This window comes from Melospiza melodia, chromosome 9 (assembly GCF_035770615.1).
Source record: "Melospiza melodia melodia isolate bMelMel2 chromosome 9, bMelMel2.pri, whole genome shotgun sequence".
NCBI classification, from domain to species: Eukaryota; Metazoa; Chordata; class Aves; order Passeriformes; family Passerellidae; genus Melospiza; species Melospiza melodia.
Window position 1 is genome coordinate 31218218 of NC_086202.1, and position 15338 is coordinate 31233555.

Genomic DNA, 15338 nt, shown 5'->3' on the forward strand with positions numbered 1-15338 from the left:
TCTCAATTACTCAGCTTAAAAAAAAAAAAAAAAAAAACAACAAAAAAACCAAAAAAAACCCCAAAAACTGGAGGGTCAGGTCTTAGGATTTCAGAGGACTGGTGATGATGGCAGAAATAAAGAGGGCCCAGCACAGGAGGGACCTGGAGCTGCTGCAGAGAGCCCAGGGCAGGCACCAGCATGGGCAGAGGGATGGAGCAGCTCTGCTGGGAGGAAAGGCTGGCACAGCTGGGGGGGCTCACCTGGACAGGAGAAGCTCTGGGGTGACCAAACTGTGGCCTTGCAGGGCCTGGAGGAGCTCCAGGAGAGCTGGAGAGGGACTCGGGACAAGGGATGGAGGGACAGGACACAGGGAATGGCTTCCACTGCCAGAGGGCTGGATGGGATATTGGCAAGGAATTGTTCCCTGGCAGGGTTAGGAGGGCCTGGGATGGAATTCCCAGAGCAGCTGTGGCTGCCCCTGGATCCTTGGCAGTGCCCAAGGCCAGGCTGGAGCAGCCTGGGACAGTGGAAGGTGTCCCTGACATGTCATGGATGGGCTTTAAGGTCCTTTCCAACTCAAACCGTTCCATGACTCCCTGATGAGGATTTTGAGCAGCTGCACTCTTTGGTAGGTTGCTCAATCTTTAGGTATAAAACACCTACAAATATATATATACACACTTCATATATTTAAAGACTCTATAGAGACTTTCTCAAAGGCCAGACTGACTTTTCTTTCCTATTTTTGAACCCTGACACAACGATTTTGAGAGGTGCTCATCTTATTGTTTCCACAAGGAGCAAAGTCACCTTTTACCCCACCCTCCCTCCTGGGGTCAGGATCCTCTGCTGGGAGAGGATTCTCATCTCTGACAGCTCCCAGGGGAAAATGAGTTCATAAAACCACTTTGTCTGATCAGAGAAAAGCAGGTTAGAAAAAGAACACTGACCTCAGAGTGTCTGGACAGTCTCATAACCATCTGTAATAATCAGAATGATTTTCAGCCACTTGGTTTTATTATCCTTAAGGTAATATTCTTACATCTCTTATATTTTTTCCCCGAGTCAGTTGCAGGACAATGTACAAATAAAATGGACAAATAACCCCAGTTTGTGCTTTCTTGCTGCCTCATTTTGTGGGACGTTGTTTTGATTTTATTCTTGAAAATAGCCCCAAAACATAAAAGCTTTTATGTTACTTATGTTTGCTGTCTGGTACACTCTTAAAAAATAAAGGAAATTTAAAAATTCTTACGTTCTGCTTGAAAATAACCACAAATAGCAGACAAATATATAAATTACAAGCAGAATTCTATTTTCCCCCATTTTTATTTTCTTTTTGCCTGGGTGGTTAGACAAAGGACTTTTCCTTCTTTCCCTTTCAGAGAAGTGACAAAAACAGGTTTTATTTTTATTTCAGTTGTCTCCTCTCAGTACTTGTGAAATTGTTTCAGGCCTTGGTTGAGAAGAGTTAAGTTTAAATCTATGTGTTTTGCTCCTTTCAACCTGAAATTTTCTCATTTTTCCTTCTCCTTTCATAGGTATTTTATTGTGCTCCCTGAGAGTTTCTCAATTGAGAAATCTGTACTTTAAAACAGTTAAATGTGGTAAATTATAACTGTCAGTAGAAAGATTGTTAACAGTAAGCCTAGTAAAGTACTTAATTCCATCTTTTTTATGTTATTATATTTTTTCTGCCCAGTTCCCCATTTTTTCTCTGCTGTGACTCAGATATTGAAATGAGTTGCACATTGATGGGTGGAGTTTGCAGCAGCGGTGCAACAAAATTTCATCTCAATAATTTAAATCCACTGTTTTTCTTTAGCCATCTCTCATTTTTGTATTCAGGATGCAGGGAATAGGGAGTATTGAGCAGGAAAATGAGAGAGCTGGGAAGGGACAGAGGGTGGCAAAAAGTATTATTCACCTAAATCTTGGCCCATGAGGAGATTTTTTTGTATTTTGTCTTTACAGGAAAACTTGTGGACTGGCCATAAATGTAATTCATGGAATGGTTTGGGTGGGAAGGGACCTTAAATCCTATCCAGTGCCACCCCTGCCAGGCAGGGACAGCTTCCAGCATCCCAGCCCTGTCCAGCCTGGCCTTGGGCACTGCCAGGGATCCAGGGGCAGCCACAGCTGCTGTGGGCACCCTGTGCCAGGGCCTGCCCACCCTGCCAGGGAACAATTCCCAATTCCCAATATCCCATCCAGCCCTGCCCTCTGGCACTGGGAACCCATTCCCTGTGTCCTGTCCCTCCATCCCTTGTCCCACGTCTCTCTCCATGTTTCCTGTAGCTCCTTCAGGCCCTGCAAGGCTACAATTTGGTCACCCCAAAGCTTCTCTTCCCCAGGCTGAACAATCTCAGTTTTGCTCTTCTTAGATCCTACCTCAAATTATCTACATATCTTAATTTCTGCCTCATTTCCTAGTGCAGTGGCATGACTCAGGTTCAAGGGCTCTCTTCCAAGAACAATTAAATTATTCCCTGATGGAAAATGGAGAATAAAATATGCAGGGGATCAGTGCCCTGTTCCCCACTGAAACAATTTTGTCTGATAGCACTAGTACAAACTAATTTTTAAGGTTCAGCTTAGCCTAAATTCTTGATTTACAGCTCTTAAATGTGCATTGTGCCATAAAAGAGTGGAAAAGTTTAGTTATAGATATTCCAAAGATATTCCCAATCTTAAGATCATGGAATATCCTCAGCTGGAAGACACCCACAGGGGTTATGGATCCATCTTGGTCCATGAGGAGATTTTTTGTGTTTGGTCTTTACAGGAAAACTTGAACTGGCCATAAATGTAATTAATGGAATTACATTTGCATTGCAGGGGATCCAAGCCCTGGCCCTGCCCAGGCACCCCAACAATCCCACCCTGTGCACCCCTGGGAATGTTGTCCAAACTCCTTGAGCATCCTTGGGGCTGTGACCTGTTCCATGCCTGACCACTCCTGAACGTTTCCCTAAAACAATCCTCACAGAAGTCCTCTCCAAACCTCACCTCATCTTTTATTTATGTGTTTATTTGCAACCTTTTGCCTTCTGCCCATCAGGTAATTAATTCCCATCTCCAAAGCAAACCTGATTAGCAGAGAGAGAAAACAAAACTGGGCTTTGTTTGCATTGCTCAGCCAACATCCCTGCAGAGTCAAGGAAAAAATAATGGATTGAGGCTTGATGGAATGCCTGGAGGAGATAATGAAAAAGTATTTTAACCTACTCAGAGATCATTATGTGGGGGTGAATCAAGCTCAGGAATATCTCCATAACAATCCTGGATTTTTTTCCATCATACTGAATCTGGTGAAAGCTGCAGGGAATGTTGGTCATGATTTTATCTGTCCAGGACCAGGTGACCCCAAATGTTGCTCTGAGAAGGTTCAAAGTCAAACACTGAAGCCCAGTTTCCTCCAGTAATGAACTGAGTCTGAGCAGGTTTTATATCATGACCAATATATCTTTGTGAGCTTAAGGCTACCCTTATAAATCTCCTTTTCCTCCCAAGAAAACCATTCCCAAACCTCCTTTTGCTCCCAAGAAAACCACTCCTAGATCTCCTTTTCCTCCCAAGAAAACCACTTCTAAATCTCCTTTTTTCCCACAAGAAAACTATTCCCAAACCTCCTTTTCCTTCTTAGATAACCACTCCTAAATCTCCTTTTCATCCCAAAAAAGCCACTCCTAAATCTCATTTTCCTCCCAAAAAACCCACTTCTTACTGCAGCAGAATCCACACCTATTTTGCCAAACTTTTAGTACATTAAATGTTGATGCAATGGAGCTGATCCTGCTGGATGAACATTTCTTAGCAGAGTAAATGAAACGTTGTTTTGCTCATCTCCCTTTACATTTTAGCCCCTTTTTCTTAAATCTTGTTAACTATGGAGCTCTATCGGGCTGGGACAGCTGGAGATGGGATTTCTGGAATCATATATTATGGCAGCAGCTAAACCTTAATTCAGTTTAATCCCAGGTTTGATTCTTGGTTTTGCCCCCAAAATGTTTTTCAAATTACTTATCTTTCCAAGCATTTGTAGGTTTAATTAACCTCCTAAATCTCTGTGCTTGTGTGGTCAATTAATTTTCTTTTTTCATGTCGTCCCAGGAAAAACTGGCCAGGTTCCAAATCCTGCCATTAAATCCTCAGGACCCTGTATTTTGCATAAAGGCTTTATTTGTCTTTTTTTTTTTTTTTTTTTTTTTGGTGACAATGTGTTACTTTTGAAGTTCAGCAGACAAGGTTTTTACAGCTCTGTCAGTTGGGTAGCTAATTATTCTCTGTAAGGTTAATTAACACACCCAGGTATGTATAGAAGCTATAGAAGTAGTGATTAAATTGCAGTTTTCATAGCATGGCTCCTTCAGAATTCCTAAAGAAATAAGAGAATGAGATAGATTAAAAAAAAAAAACCCACAAATATTAATTTGCTTTTTGAATTTTTAAGAGGAGATGGCCTCTGTTCCATGATTTTTGGAGTATTTCAAGCATTTCTCCTATGTTCACTATACAATGTGTCCTAAAATGCTGTAGAAGGTGAATTAAGATTTGTTTTTAAAGCTATTGTGGGCTTAGTTCTTGGTTTGCAGAATATTTATGACTTTCTAAATGAAATTTTTTATTTGATTGAGCTGTTGTGCATGAGGGTTCAAGATTATCTTAGAAACCAGTAGAAAACCCGAGTTTTTCCCTGGAAGTGTCCAGGGTTAGGCTGGATGGGTCTCTGAGCAGCCTGGTCTAGTGGACAGTGTCCCTGCCCATGGAACTGGATGAGCTTTAAGGTCCCTTCCATCCCAAACCATTCCATGAATTCACATCCTCCCCTTGGTGCCCAATGTCGTGTGCGCATGGGATTTACTCAGATATTGCAGCTTTGGGGTTTATTCTTGTTTTACTGGCAAGGTTTGGTTTCTGCTACTCTGAATCTTCAGCTGTCCTTGGGCAAAGGAGTTTTGGCAGTTTTGGGCAGTGGTTTGGCAGTTTTGGGCAGTGGTTTGGCAGTTTTGGGCGGTGGTTTGGCAGTTTTGGGCGGTGGTTTGCAGCTTTAGATGTTCTTTGGCAGTTCTGGGAGGTGGTTGGCAGCTTTAGGTGGTGACTTGGTAGATTGGGGTGCTGGTTTGGCAGTTGTGGGTGGTGATTTGGCAGTTTTGGGTGCTGGTTTGGCAGCCTTGGGTGGTGCTGTGGGAGGCTGTGAGCTGCTGAAGTTGGTGTGATGCTGCACTGTTCAGTGGATGATTTTCTATCATAGCATGGCAGGACTGCCAGGGAGTTCCTGTCCCTGACTCCAGGTGTCACAAGGTGACAAGAGCAAGGTGACAAGTGACAAGGGCCCAGAGGCAGAAACTGAGGCTGCTGTTTGGCTGGCCTTGCCTCAGGGAGTGGGTTTTGATCCCGTCCTTGGCCTTGCAGTTGATGCTGAGGTTTTTCCCTTGCTGTTGACATCCAGCATTCCTCTCCTCCATCCCTGCTGCCCCAGGGCAGGAGTGTTTGTGTCAGGAAAGCCAGGGCACAGACCTTTGAATTTTTATCCTCGCACTGAGATCCCTGCAGGGATCCTTCCTGAGGCTGGGATTATTTTGGACATCCCAGCACAGCTCTGCTGTCACCCCTGCTGGTGCCCTTTCCCATTCCCCACCTCCCACGGCTCGCCTGGAGCTGGGAGCAGCAGAGGACCCCATGGTGCCATCATTCCCTGTAAGTTCCACTGCCAGCTGGATGCACAGCTGGATCCTGTGCCTCCTGGATGTTCCAGTGCTGCTCTGGTCACTTTGTCATTCCTCGTGCTGTTTGAGGGAATGTTTTCCTACAGAATGAAAAGGCAGGTGAGGAACCTGTGTATCAGCAAAACAACTCCTAAAGGAGGAAGAGACAACAAGGCCAGGTTGGACAGGGCTTGGAACAACCTGGGATAGTGAAAGGTGTCCCCCGCCCATGGCAAGGAGAGGAATGGGATGAGCTCTAAGGTCCCTCCCAATCAAAACCACTCTGGGATTTTCTTCCATTATTCACTAAAAGCAAATATATTCCCTGGGCTCTAATTCCTGTCTATGAGTGTCTTTGTTTAGTGTGGCTCACTACAGAAAAGGGATAAACCCACTGCCTTTCCTTGGCGAAGAGAAGAACCCCCTCATTTCATTATGCTCACCACTGAAATTTGGATTTAATGCCAGGATTTAGATTTTTCTCAAGGGATTTAAAGACAACGTGGCACTTGGGAACATGGTGGCATTGGCAGGGCTGGATTAACAGTTGGACTTGTCCATCTTAGAGGGCTTTTCCCACCTGATTCCAGGATTCCAGGTGTGTATCTATATGGGAGCATCTACCATTTCCCTTCCCTTGGCTTCCACAGCAGTAGGCGCATATGAATACAAACATTGCTCTCCAGCTCTGCATAAGGAGGACTTGGAATGCCAGGCCTGGAGGTGGGACTTGCTGGCACTACCAGGGCTGTCACCTGGAAAAGTGGACAGAAAGGTGGGAAAAAAATAAATACAAACTTCTCATTACTATTGAATGACAAAAGTTGTCAAAGAAGACCAAAAAGTCATCTTCTCACATGAGAAAGTCTTATATATTCCAACCCACAGGGAATAAGCTCAGTCTAAACAAGTTTCTTAATTTGTACCCTAAAATAATTGATTTGCAGTCTTCAGCAAGCAGTTTTTCTCTGCTTCATAATGTTTTTACACCTATTACTGTTCATTTCACTGTATCTTTGTTAGAAATTCCTGTGCGCATCCCAGATGTCCGAGCTCCCCTCTCCTCCTCCAGAATCACCTTCCGAGAACCTGTGGACTTATTAGCTGTCTCTGTTAGAAATTAGAATTGTTAGAAATTAGAATTGTTTGTTGTATCTTTGTTAGAAATACTTATTAGTGTACATTTCAGCTGTATGTTTGTTAGAAATTCCTGTGTGCATCCCAGATGTCCGAGCTCTCCTCTCCTCCTCCAGAATCACCTTCCGAGAACCTGTGGACTTATTAGCTGTCTCTGTTAAAAATTAGAATTGTTAGAAATTAGAAATATTTGTTGTATCTTTGTTAGAAAGACTTATTACTGTACATTTCAGCTGTATCTTTGTTAGAAATTCCTGTGTGCATCCCAGATGTCCGAGCTCTCCTCTCCTCCTCCGGAATCGCCTTCCCAGAGCCTCCGGAGGTGTTCCCCTGCTGACGCTGTGGTTTTGCCTTGCAGCTGACGGCCGTGGATGCAGATGAGGGAGCCAATGGGCAGATAGTGTACGAAATCCTGGCTGGGGCTCAGGGGGACTTCATCATCAACAAGCACACGGGCCTGATCACCATCGCTCCTGGGGTGCTGCTGGTCGTGGGGCGCACCTACGCCCTCACCGTCAGAGCGTCTGACTGTGCCCCCCCTGCGCAGAGAAGGTAATTAATGCACCCCCTAATTACTCCAGCAGCTCAGCCATAACACCTGGGCCACACTCCCATGTCTCTAGGCCACACCTCTGTTCTGGAAAAGTGGCACACGCAGTAGAATTCTTGCCCTTTGTGTGCGGGGTTCACATTCTCTGAACCTGGGAGAAGCAGAGAAAAGAATGATCAAAACAATCCTTGTCTCATTTCCTGTGTTTGTGCCAAATTAGAATGGAGATTGTCTCCAAATATGGGGATTGTTTACCCAAAGTGTTGGTGTTTGGTTTCCTTGGCCTATCAGGGCCAACTGTGTGTGTTGGGATTGTTGGCTGACAGTCTTGAGATGTGTGTGGCGTTGTGAGGTCCCCAGGATGAGGTGAGAGATGAGAATTTGACTCCAAGTTCTCAGAGGGCTGATTTTATGTACTTATATTATAAAAATGAATAACAAACTAAAACTATACTGAAGAAAGAGAAAGGATACATTAGAAGGTTTCACAAGAATGAATAATAAAATCCCCCGACTGACTCGGAGAGTCTGACACAGCTGGCTGTGATTGGTCATTTAGTAAAAACAAATTGCATGGACCCAATCAAAGATGCACCTGTTGGTAAACAGTGTCCAGACCACATTCCAAAGCAATCACATAATTATTGTTTTCATTCTTGTCTGAGGCTTCTCAGCTTCCCAGGAGAAGTAGTCCTGGTGAAGGGATTTTTCAGGAAATATCATGGTGACATGGTGCAGTTGAGTGCCTGGCAGATTCAGCTTAGATATAAGGTAATAGAATATTATAGAATATTATAGTATAATAAAGTAATTAATTAGCCTTCTGATATCAATGGAGTCCTCCTCATCATTCCTCCTGGATGTTGAGCAAAAATATCACAGATATTTGTGGTCCTTAATGATGTTTCCCTCACAGCACTGGGTTTTCATGATTTTATTTGCTTGCCATGGTCTGCTGTTTAAAAATTCCCAGTTCTGCTGTCACTGTGCATGTCTGTTCATTCATTGAGGTGAAGGGGTGGGAAGAAGAAAGCAAGTGAGAAGGGAGATGCTTTTTGTTCAGAAAATGCAAACAGGATCCCAGAGAATGGGGTGGCTGAGCTGGAGAACCTCTCCAGGTGTAGGGTGTGCAGTGTCCCTACTAAGACCAAAATTCCTAAGGGCAGAATTATCTCTGTTGTACCCCATCTGAAAAAGAGCAGACTGCAAATTTAGGATTTAGGCAGGGAGGGGAACACCATCATCTTTAAGGTCCCTTTTAACACAAACCATTCTATGATCTATATGTTGAAAAACCAGCAAAGCTATCAAGCCCTGCTTACCTATTTCTGTGGAATTTGTGTTCTAAGTGTGCCAAAATTCATGTCATGAAGTTGTGGAGGTAACAAAAAAATGTCTCGTGTTCTGAGCCTGGTATTGGTAATGTGCAACCTCCTTATCCAAAGAGCATGAAGGGAGGAACAGGAGGTTCCAGCATTCAAACCTCCCACAGCTGTAAAGTGAAAACCTCTTCTTCAAATGGGAAATGTAAGAAGGAAATAAAATACAAGACTAGGATTTCAGTAATTGGATTTTCCTCAGGACCTGCTGCTTCTGTCATGTCTCCAAGAAAGCAGCTCATGCTGGTGTGCACATATTTTATAATTACTGTCCATTCAACTTGTTAAGTTGTTCATAAAATTAACATCTGGTAGCAGTCCCTTGGTTGAATTTCACTCTCTTTTTCCTCCTGCTTGCTTTTTTGATAAACCCTCTCGAGCTGGTAGCAGGCTGCTGGTAGTGCTGAGGAGAAGACTGAGGACAATTATGCATTTATTTTGTGTAGTGCTTCAGAGAGAAGGCCAAAAATCACTAATTCCCCTTCAGAGAATCTGAGATCCCCATGGTGTGGCTCCACACTACAGCTCTGATTGCCATCAGCTCCTTTTGTGCTGGAGAAATCTTTGTGTTGCCTAAACACATTTATTTCTGAGGATGGATGTTGGGAGCCTGGGCTTTCTCCTCTGAAAATGCCTTTAAGGCAAATAAGAAATGGAAAGCTTTGCCAGGATAACCAAAGTCACCTGGAAAGTGGCTGGATTTCAGTTTCTCCCTTGCTTATGCACAAAGCAAAACCCAGCCACTGACCTGGCTCAGGAATTTTAGCTCTGCAGCCTTTGTGAACACAAATTTAAATTGGAATTTGCAATTCTGTGTAGGTTTGTATTTTTTTGTTGGTTTTTTTTTTGTTTTTTTTTCATAAAATGACATTTTAAAGTGTCGGTGAGTGGCTGTGCTCCAACTGAGATTTGGGGTTTGAGTATGATTAATTATAATTATTCATGTAAGTTATTGAGATATCATGGAATTGTTAAGGTGGGAAAGACCTCCAAGTTCAACATAAACAACAGCAAGTGCCACATCCAATTGTTTCTTGAAACCTTCTAGGGCTGGAGAATTCACCCCTTCCCTGCACAGCCCACTTCTATATTGAAGCACAACAATTTCTGGTTTTGGAAAAAAAATAACAACATTTGTAAAATCAAAGAATTTCAGGTCAGACTTTAAGCTTTTCACAATCCCTCAGATTCCTGCATGTGGGATTCCTATCACTTGGTGATGCAGAGTTCTGCTGGAGCAAGTCAAGATAGGCTGGTCCACATGGATGGAAATCCATTCATCCTGAATTTTATAATTGCCCGCAGCAGCTGTGGCTGCCCCTGGATCCCTGGCAGTGCCCAAGGCCAGGCTGGATGGGGCTTGGAGCAGCCTGGGACAGTGGAAGGTGTCCCTGCCATGGCAGGGGTGGCACTGGATGAGTTTAAGGTCCTTTCCAAGCCAAACCATTCCATGATTCCATGTGGAGATGATTTAAGCAGAGATGGGGATGCAGTTGACTTTCAATCAGCTGGTGGAGCACAATAGCTGTTTTTCCATGCTGGAGTGATTTTGGGAGCTCTCTGCAGTTCCCAAATGCTGTGCTGGTCTCTGTGTATTCACCTGCAAACACCAGCTGCAGTGCTTGGCTCAGTTCCATCCCCTTCCCATGCCAAAGGAGAATTTGCCAGCTCCTTAACAGGGCTATAACCCACACAAAAGACACAGGGGGAAAATGCAAGGTGTTAATAAAAAAATGGATTGGAATTGCAAAAAAAGCCATTTCATATTAGAGTGCTTTTAGTTTGTGGACTATTAGTGCTTTCCTTCTGTGATTTTGCCTTAAATATTTGAAGAAAATTTGCTCACTATTCCAAGAATTCCAGAATGGTTTGGGCTGGGAGAGACCTTAAAGCCCATCCAGTCCCAGGGCAGGGACACCTTCCACTGTCCCAGGCTGCTCCAGCCTGGCCTTGGGCACTGCCAGGGATCCAGGGGCAGCCACAGCTGCTCTGGGCACCCTGTGCCAGGGCCTGCCCACCCTGCCAGGGAACAATTCCTAATGCCCAATATCCCATCCATCCCAACAATAAATGTTGGGTAATTTTGGGTAGGACCCTCTAAAAAAGCTCTGGAGTTTGCTAGCTCTGCAATAAGCAGCTCTTTAGGTTCATGATTTTCTTCTTCTTTTCTTCTCTGGGACAAATCCCTTTGTTTTCTTTCCTGCGGCTCTAAAACCTGAGATTTATCAACATAAATCCAAGGATTTATGAGGGGAAAAGCTACACCTGCAGCACAGCACTTGCTCTTCTCAGGAGTTTGTTCTGGGGTGGGGATGCTGTGCTGACATCCAGGAGGGGAGGCAGGTGGGATAATGGAGCAGAGAGACAAGAGAAAGATCCTTTAAAGTCAGATTTTTAATCTCCCATCTCCTGGGGGACTCCTGGCTCCCTTTCTCAAGTTGAGGCTGTTGGATATCAAGTGGGTTTACAGGATGGTCTGTGCAGGGTCCTCGGTGTCCCAAAGAACCTTCAATATTCCAGCTGGAATGCTGTTTGCAGTCTGTTTGGGACAGGGATTCAGTGCAGCTCAAGGGTTTGCAGCCTCCTGCATTGCCACTGCTCTGAAATGGGATTTATTGCTCTGAAATGGGGATTACTGACCCACAGCATTACAGCAGAGTTGTGTGCTTATCTTCTCCCAGCATTTCCCTCTCTGCCAGCATTCCTGCTCTCCCTTTTCCAAGCAAAGGAAGCAAGCTGGCTGCCAGCAGGGATGCTCCAGGGGTGGCTGTTGTGCATGGCAAAATTTCCAGCCTGGAATTTGAGCTGCTCCTACAGAGGGCACAGCACATCTGGAGCTGTTTGTTTGTTTGTGGAGCGTGCACTGATATCTCACTGCTCTGTTTTTGAAATTGCACCACTTTGAGCTGCTTTGGGGAAAATTATTGAGCTTTTCTTCCTGTTCAGAGTTCCTCTACAGCTCCCTGAAAGGTGGCTGTGCTCAGATGGGGTTGGGCTCTTTCTCCAGAACCAGAGGACACAGTCTCAAGCTGCACCTAGGGAAATATAGGTTGGATATTAGGAAAAAGTTTTTCACAGCAAGGGTGATAAAGTACTAGAATGTTCTGCCCAGGGAGGTGGTGGAGTCACCATCCCTGGATGTGTTTAAAACCAGACTGGATGTGGCACTGGGTGCCAGGGTTTAGCTGAGGTGTTGGGGCTGGGTTGGACTCGATGATCTTGGAGGTCTCCTCCAACCCAATCCAGTGATTCTGTGAATGTGGCAGCTTTCTTTCCTTTTGATCCAGAAGAAAAAACATGTCCTGAAGTTTTTAGAGGAGCAAAGGGAAGCTGTTAGAGCTCGAGAACACACAGTGTGTAAATCAACCACTGTGGGTTGCCTTGTGGACTGGATTTATTGATTCTGACTGGTTCTGACTGGTTTTTTTGCCCTTGCCCTGCAGGAGCTCCATCACCACTGTTTACATCGAGGTGCTGCCTCCCAACAACCAGAGCCCCCCACGCTTCCCACAGCTGATGTACAGCCTGGAGGTCAGCGAGGCCATGAGGATCGGCGCTGTTCTCCTGAACCTGCAGGTACACAGGGGGCTGCCCTGGGTGGGGGCTCTGCACAAATCACAAACTCCAGGTACACAGGCTGCCCTGAGATCACTGGCTGAGGGGCTCTCTCACAGACATCTTTTATGAAAAATGCTTTCCTTAGGAATTTTCCTCCTGAGAAGCTGACAGGCCTCAGGAACAAAATGTAAACATTGATTATCTGCTGCTGTGGAATGCAACAGGTGCATCTGGGATTGGTTGTAATTAATGGCCAATCACAGTCAGCTGGCTCGGACTCTCTCTGAGCCACAAACCTTTGTTATCATTCTTTCTTTTTCTATTCTTAGCCAGCCTTCTGATGAAATCCTTTCTTCTATTCTTTTAGTATAGTTTTAATGTAATATCTATCATAAAATAATAAATCAAGCCTTCTAAAACATGGAGTCAGATCCTTGTCTCTTCCTTCATCCTAAGGCCCCTGTGAACACCGTCACAGGGCTCTGTACAAATCACAAACTCCAGGTGCACAGGCTTCCCTGGCTGAGGGTCCATGTACAAATCACAAACAGGACAGGACTGCTGAGGAATGTGCCTTGAGCTGTTTTATTTTCCAGCATCACTCTCATTACATGGCTGTGACAATGGGAAGATGCCAGCAGCTCACATCCCAGGCAGCAGACCAAGAACTTAATGTTACAACTCACTTTAAAAGTTTTTTGACCAATCACACAAAGCAAAAGCACAATGACAGTAGTTCCATCCAACCACCATAAGCACACACCTTTGGTTAAACAATGCTTGCTTATTTCGAATACAATACCTGCTTGTGAGCCTTAAAACACAACGCACAGAGCTCCATTATTAAGCTTAAAACTTCCTAATATTTTGCTAGATAAACTTTTCTGTAGCTTAGGGAGTTATTCTAGACAAGCATTAATACACAGACCATTGTTCTATTTGTCTTTGCTTTTCTACATTTTACATAATTTTTCTGCTGACCAATCTCATGGCTACTGCTTAGCTCCAATCACAGTTCTGCTGTCTCTGAGGCCTGACTTTTGCAGCTTTCCCCAAACCCTCTGATTTTAAGGATTCCACACCCTGGCACTCCCTGAAGCTGCTGAAACCCTCTCCACCTTCCTGCCCTCTGTGTCATGCCATGCACAAGCCAGTCCTTGCATCCAGGGGAAAAAAGGGGCACTTCAAAAGGATTGATAATTGTTTCATTTTGATCAGCAGCCCGTTTTACATGGACTGCAGAGAAAAAGGGCTCACTTGGCTGTTTCTGTTACTTCTTTGTTTGATTTAAATATTGTAAAAGATGCTGTAGGCTGCAAATGCCACTGCCCGGAGAAGTTGTGGCTGCCCCTGCATCTCTGGAAGTGTCCAAGGCCAGGTTCTATGGGGTTTGGAGCAGCCTGGGATAGTGGAAGGCGTCCTTGCCCATGTCAGGGGTGGAACAAGTTGATCTTTGAAGTCCCTTCCAATCCAAGCCACTCTGGGATTCTATAGTAGTTATATTAGAAAAAATTCTGAGTGGCTGGAAACTTGAAAGGAGTGTGATTTATTGTGTTAGAATGTCTTTCTGTATTTGCCAGCAGATCAGAGGAGCTTCAGCACCTCATTCATGGGGAATTTCAGTAAGATTTTGGGCAATTTCCCTTCCCTAGCCTGTAATATTTGAAAAATGCCTGAAGATATTTCTACTCCTTGGTGTGTGTAACAACAGGCTGAGAGAGAGCAGAGACCCCAGTGCTGCCAGGCCCGGGATTAGTGGGACCTTGTGCCCTGGGATCAGGGATCAAGGAACAGCTTCTGGCCAGGTCCAGGAGCAGGAGCATCCCTCATCCTCATGCAGCAGGACCAGACCTCCCCTTGCTGCACTAATAGTTAAAAAATCAATTCTCTCCTAACTTATTTACTGTTCCTGATCTGCTGCATTGTATTTATTGTGTTAGAATGTCTCTCTGTATTTGCCAGCAGATCAGAGGCGCTTCAGCACCTCATTCATGGGGAATTTTAGTAAGATTTTGGGCAACTTGCCTTCTCTAGCCTGTTGTTTTTGAAAAATGCCTGAAGATATTTCTCCCCTTGGTGTGTGTAACAACAGGCTGAGAGAGAGCAGAGATCCCAGTGCTGCCAGGCCCAGGGTTAGTGGGACCTTGTGCCCTGGGATCAGGGATCAAGGAACAGCTTCTGGCCAGGTCCAGGAGCAGGAACATCCCTCATCCTCATGCAGCAGGACCAGACCTCCCCTTGCTGCACTAAGAGTTAAAAAATGAGTTCTCTCCTTACTTATTTACTGTTCCTTATCTACTGCATTGTGTTCTGCCGCAAAACCAGCTGTGCATATTAGGGAAATAAACGGCAACTCTTCATTGAGTTTTCTTTTTGAGGGATGAGGAACTTACTTAATGCTGTGTTTAGCAGTAGTGAAATAAAGGAGCTCTAATTAACTCACTGAAGCAGGTGGATGGGAAAGCTCCTGCTAAAATGGTTTCCTGCTGAAAGGCTGGGATTATTCTGGCTGGTTAAGCTCAGACAGTCACCTGTGCTGAGGGAGGATGACTAATTTAGCTCAGTGCTGCCAATTAACTCCTGGCACATCTGTGGTGCCTGCAGGGAGGGAGGAGTGGAAGGGGCCAGGCTGTTCAGGAGCCTTCTCCTCCCCGGTGAGAGACATTTGGGGTTGGAAGTCCCAAAGAGGAACAGGAGCCAGGAACTTGCTGAGAAACAGAAACATTTGTGTTTCCTTGACAGGTGCTGGAATCTGTGGCCTGAGGGATCTTTGGAGGCAGAAAAAAACCTCTTGGCAGGTTTTAGTATTGAAGGATTTGATGGGATTTAAATGTGGTTGGAAAGTGAAGCTCCAATGGAATAATCTGCTTTAATGTTTCACTAAACCCCAAGCAGCCCATTCTGGGCTGGCCCTGCTGAGGGACCTCCAGGGCAGTGTCCCCAATCCAGGAAGGACCTGGTGGGGCTGGAGTGTGTCCAGGGCAGGGAATGGAGCCCCAGGAGGGGCTGAGGGAGCTGGCAAGG

The 15338-nt window shown here is 44.9% G+C and overlaps 1 protein-coding gene across 3 annotated transcripts in view; it reads left to right on the forward strand.

The window, feature by feature from the left end:
- The window catches only part of PCDH15 (protocadherin related 15), a 642661-nt gene that overhangs the window by 502117 nt on the left and 125206 nt on the right, over window positions 1-15338 (forward strand). For all 3 annotated transcript variants that reach the window (XM_063164079.1, XM_063164078.1, XM_063164080.1), the window contains 2 exons: window positions 7186-7379; window positions 12200-12332. In XM_063164079.1, the coding sequence (XP_063020149.1) occupies window positions 7186-7379; window positions 12200-12332 (327 nt within the window). The remainder of the gene's footprint in view (window positions 1-7185; window positions 7380-12199; window positions 12333-15338) is intronic.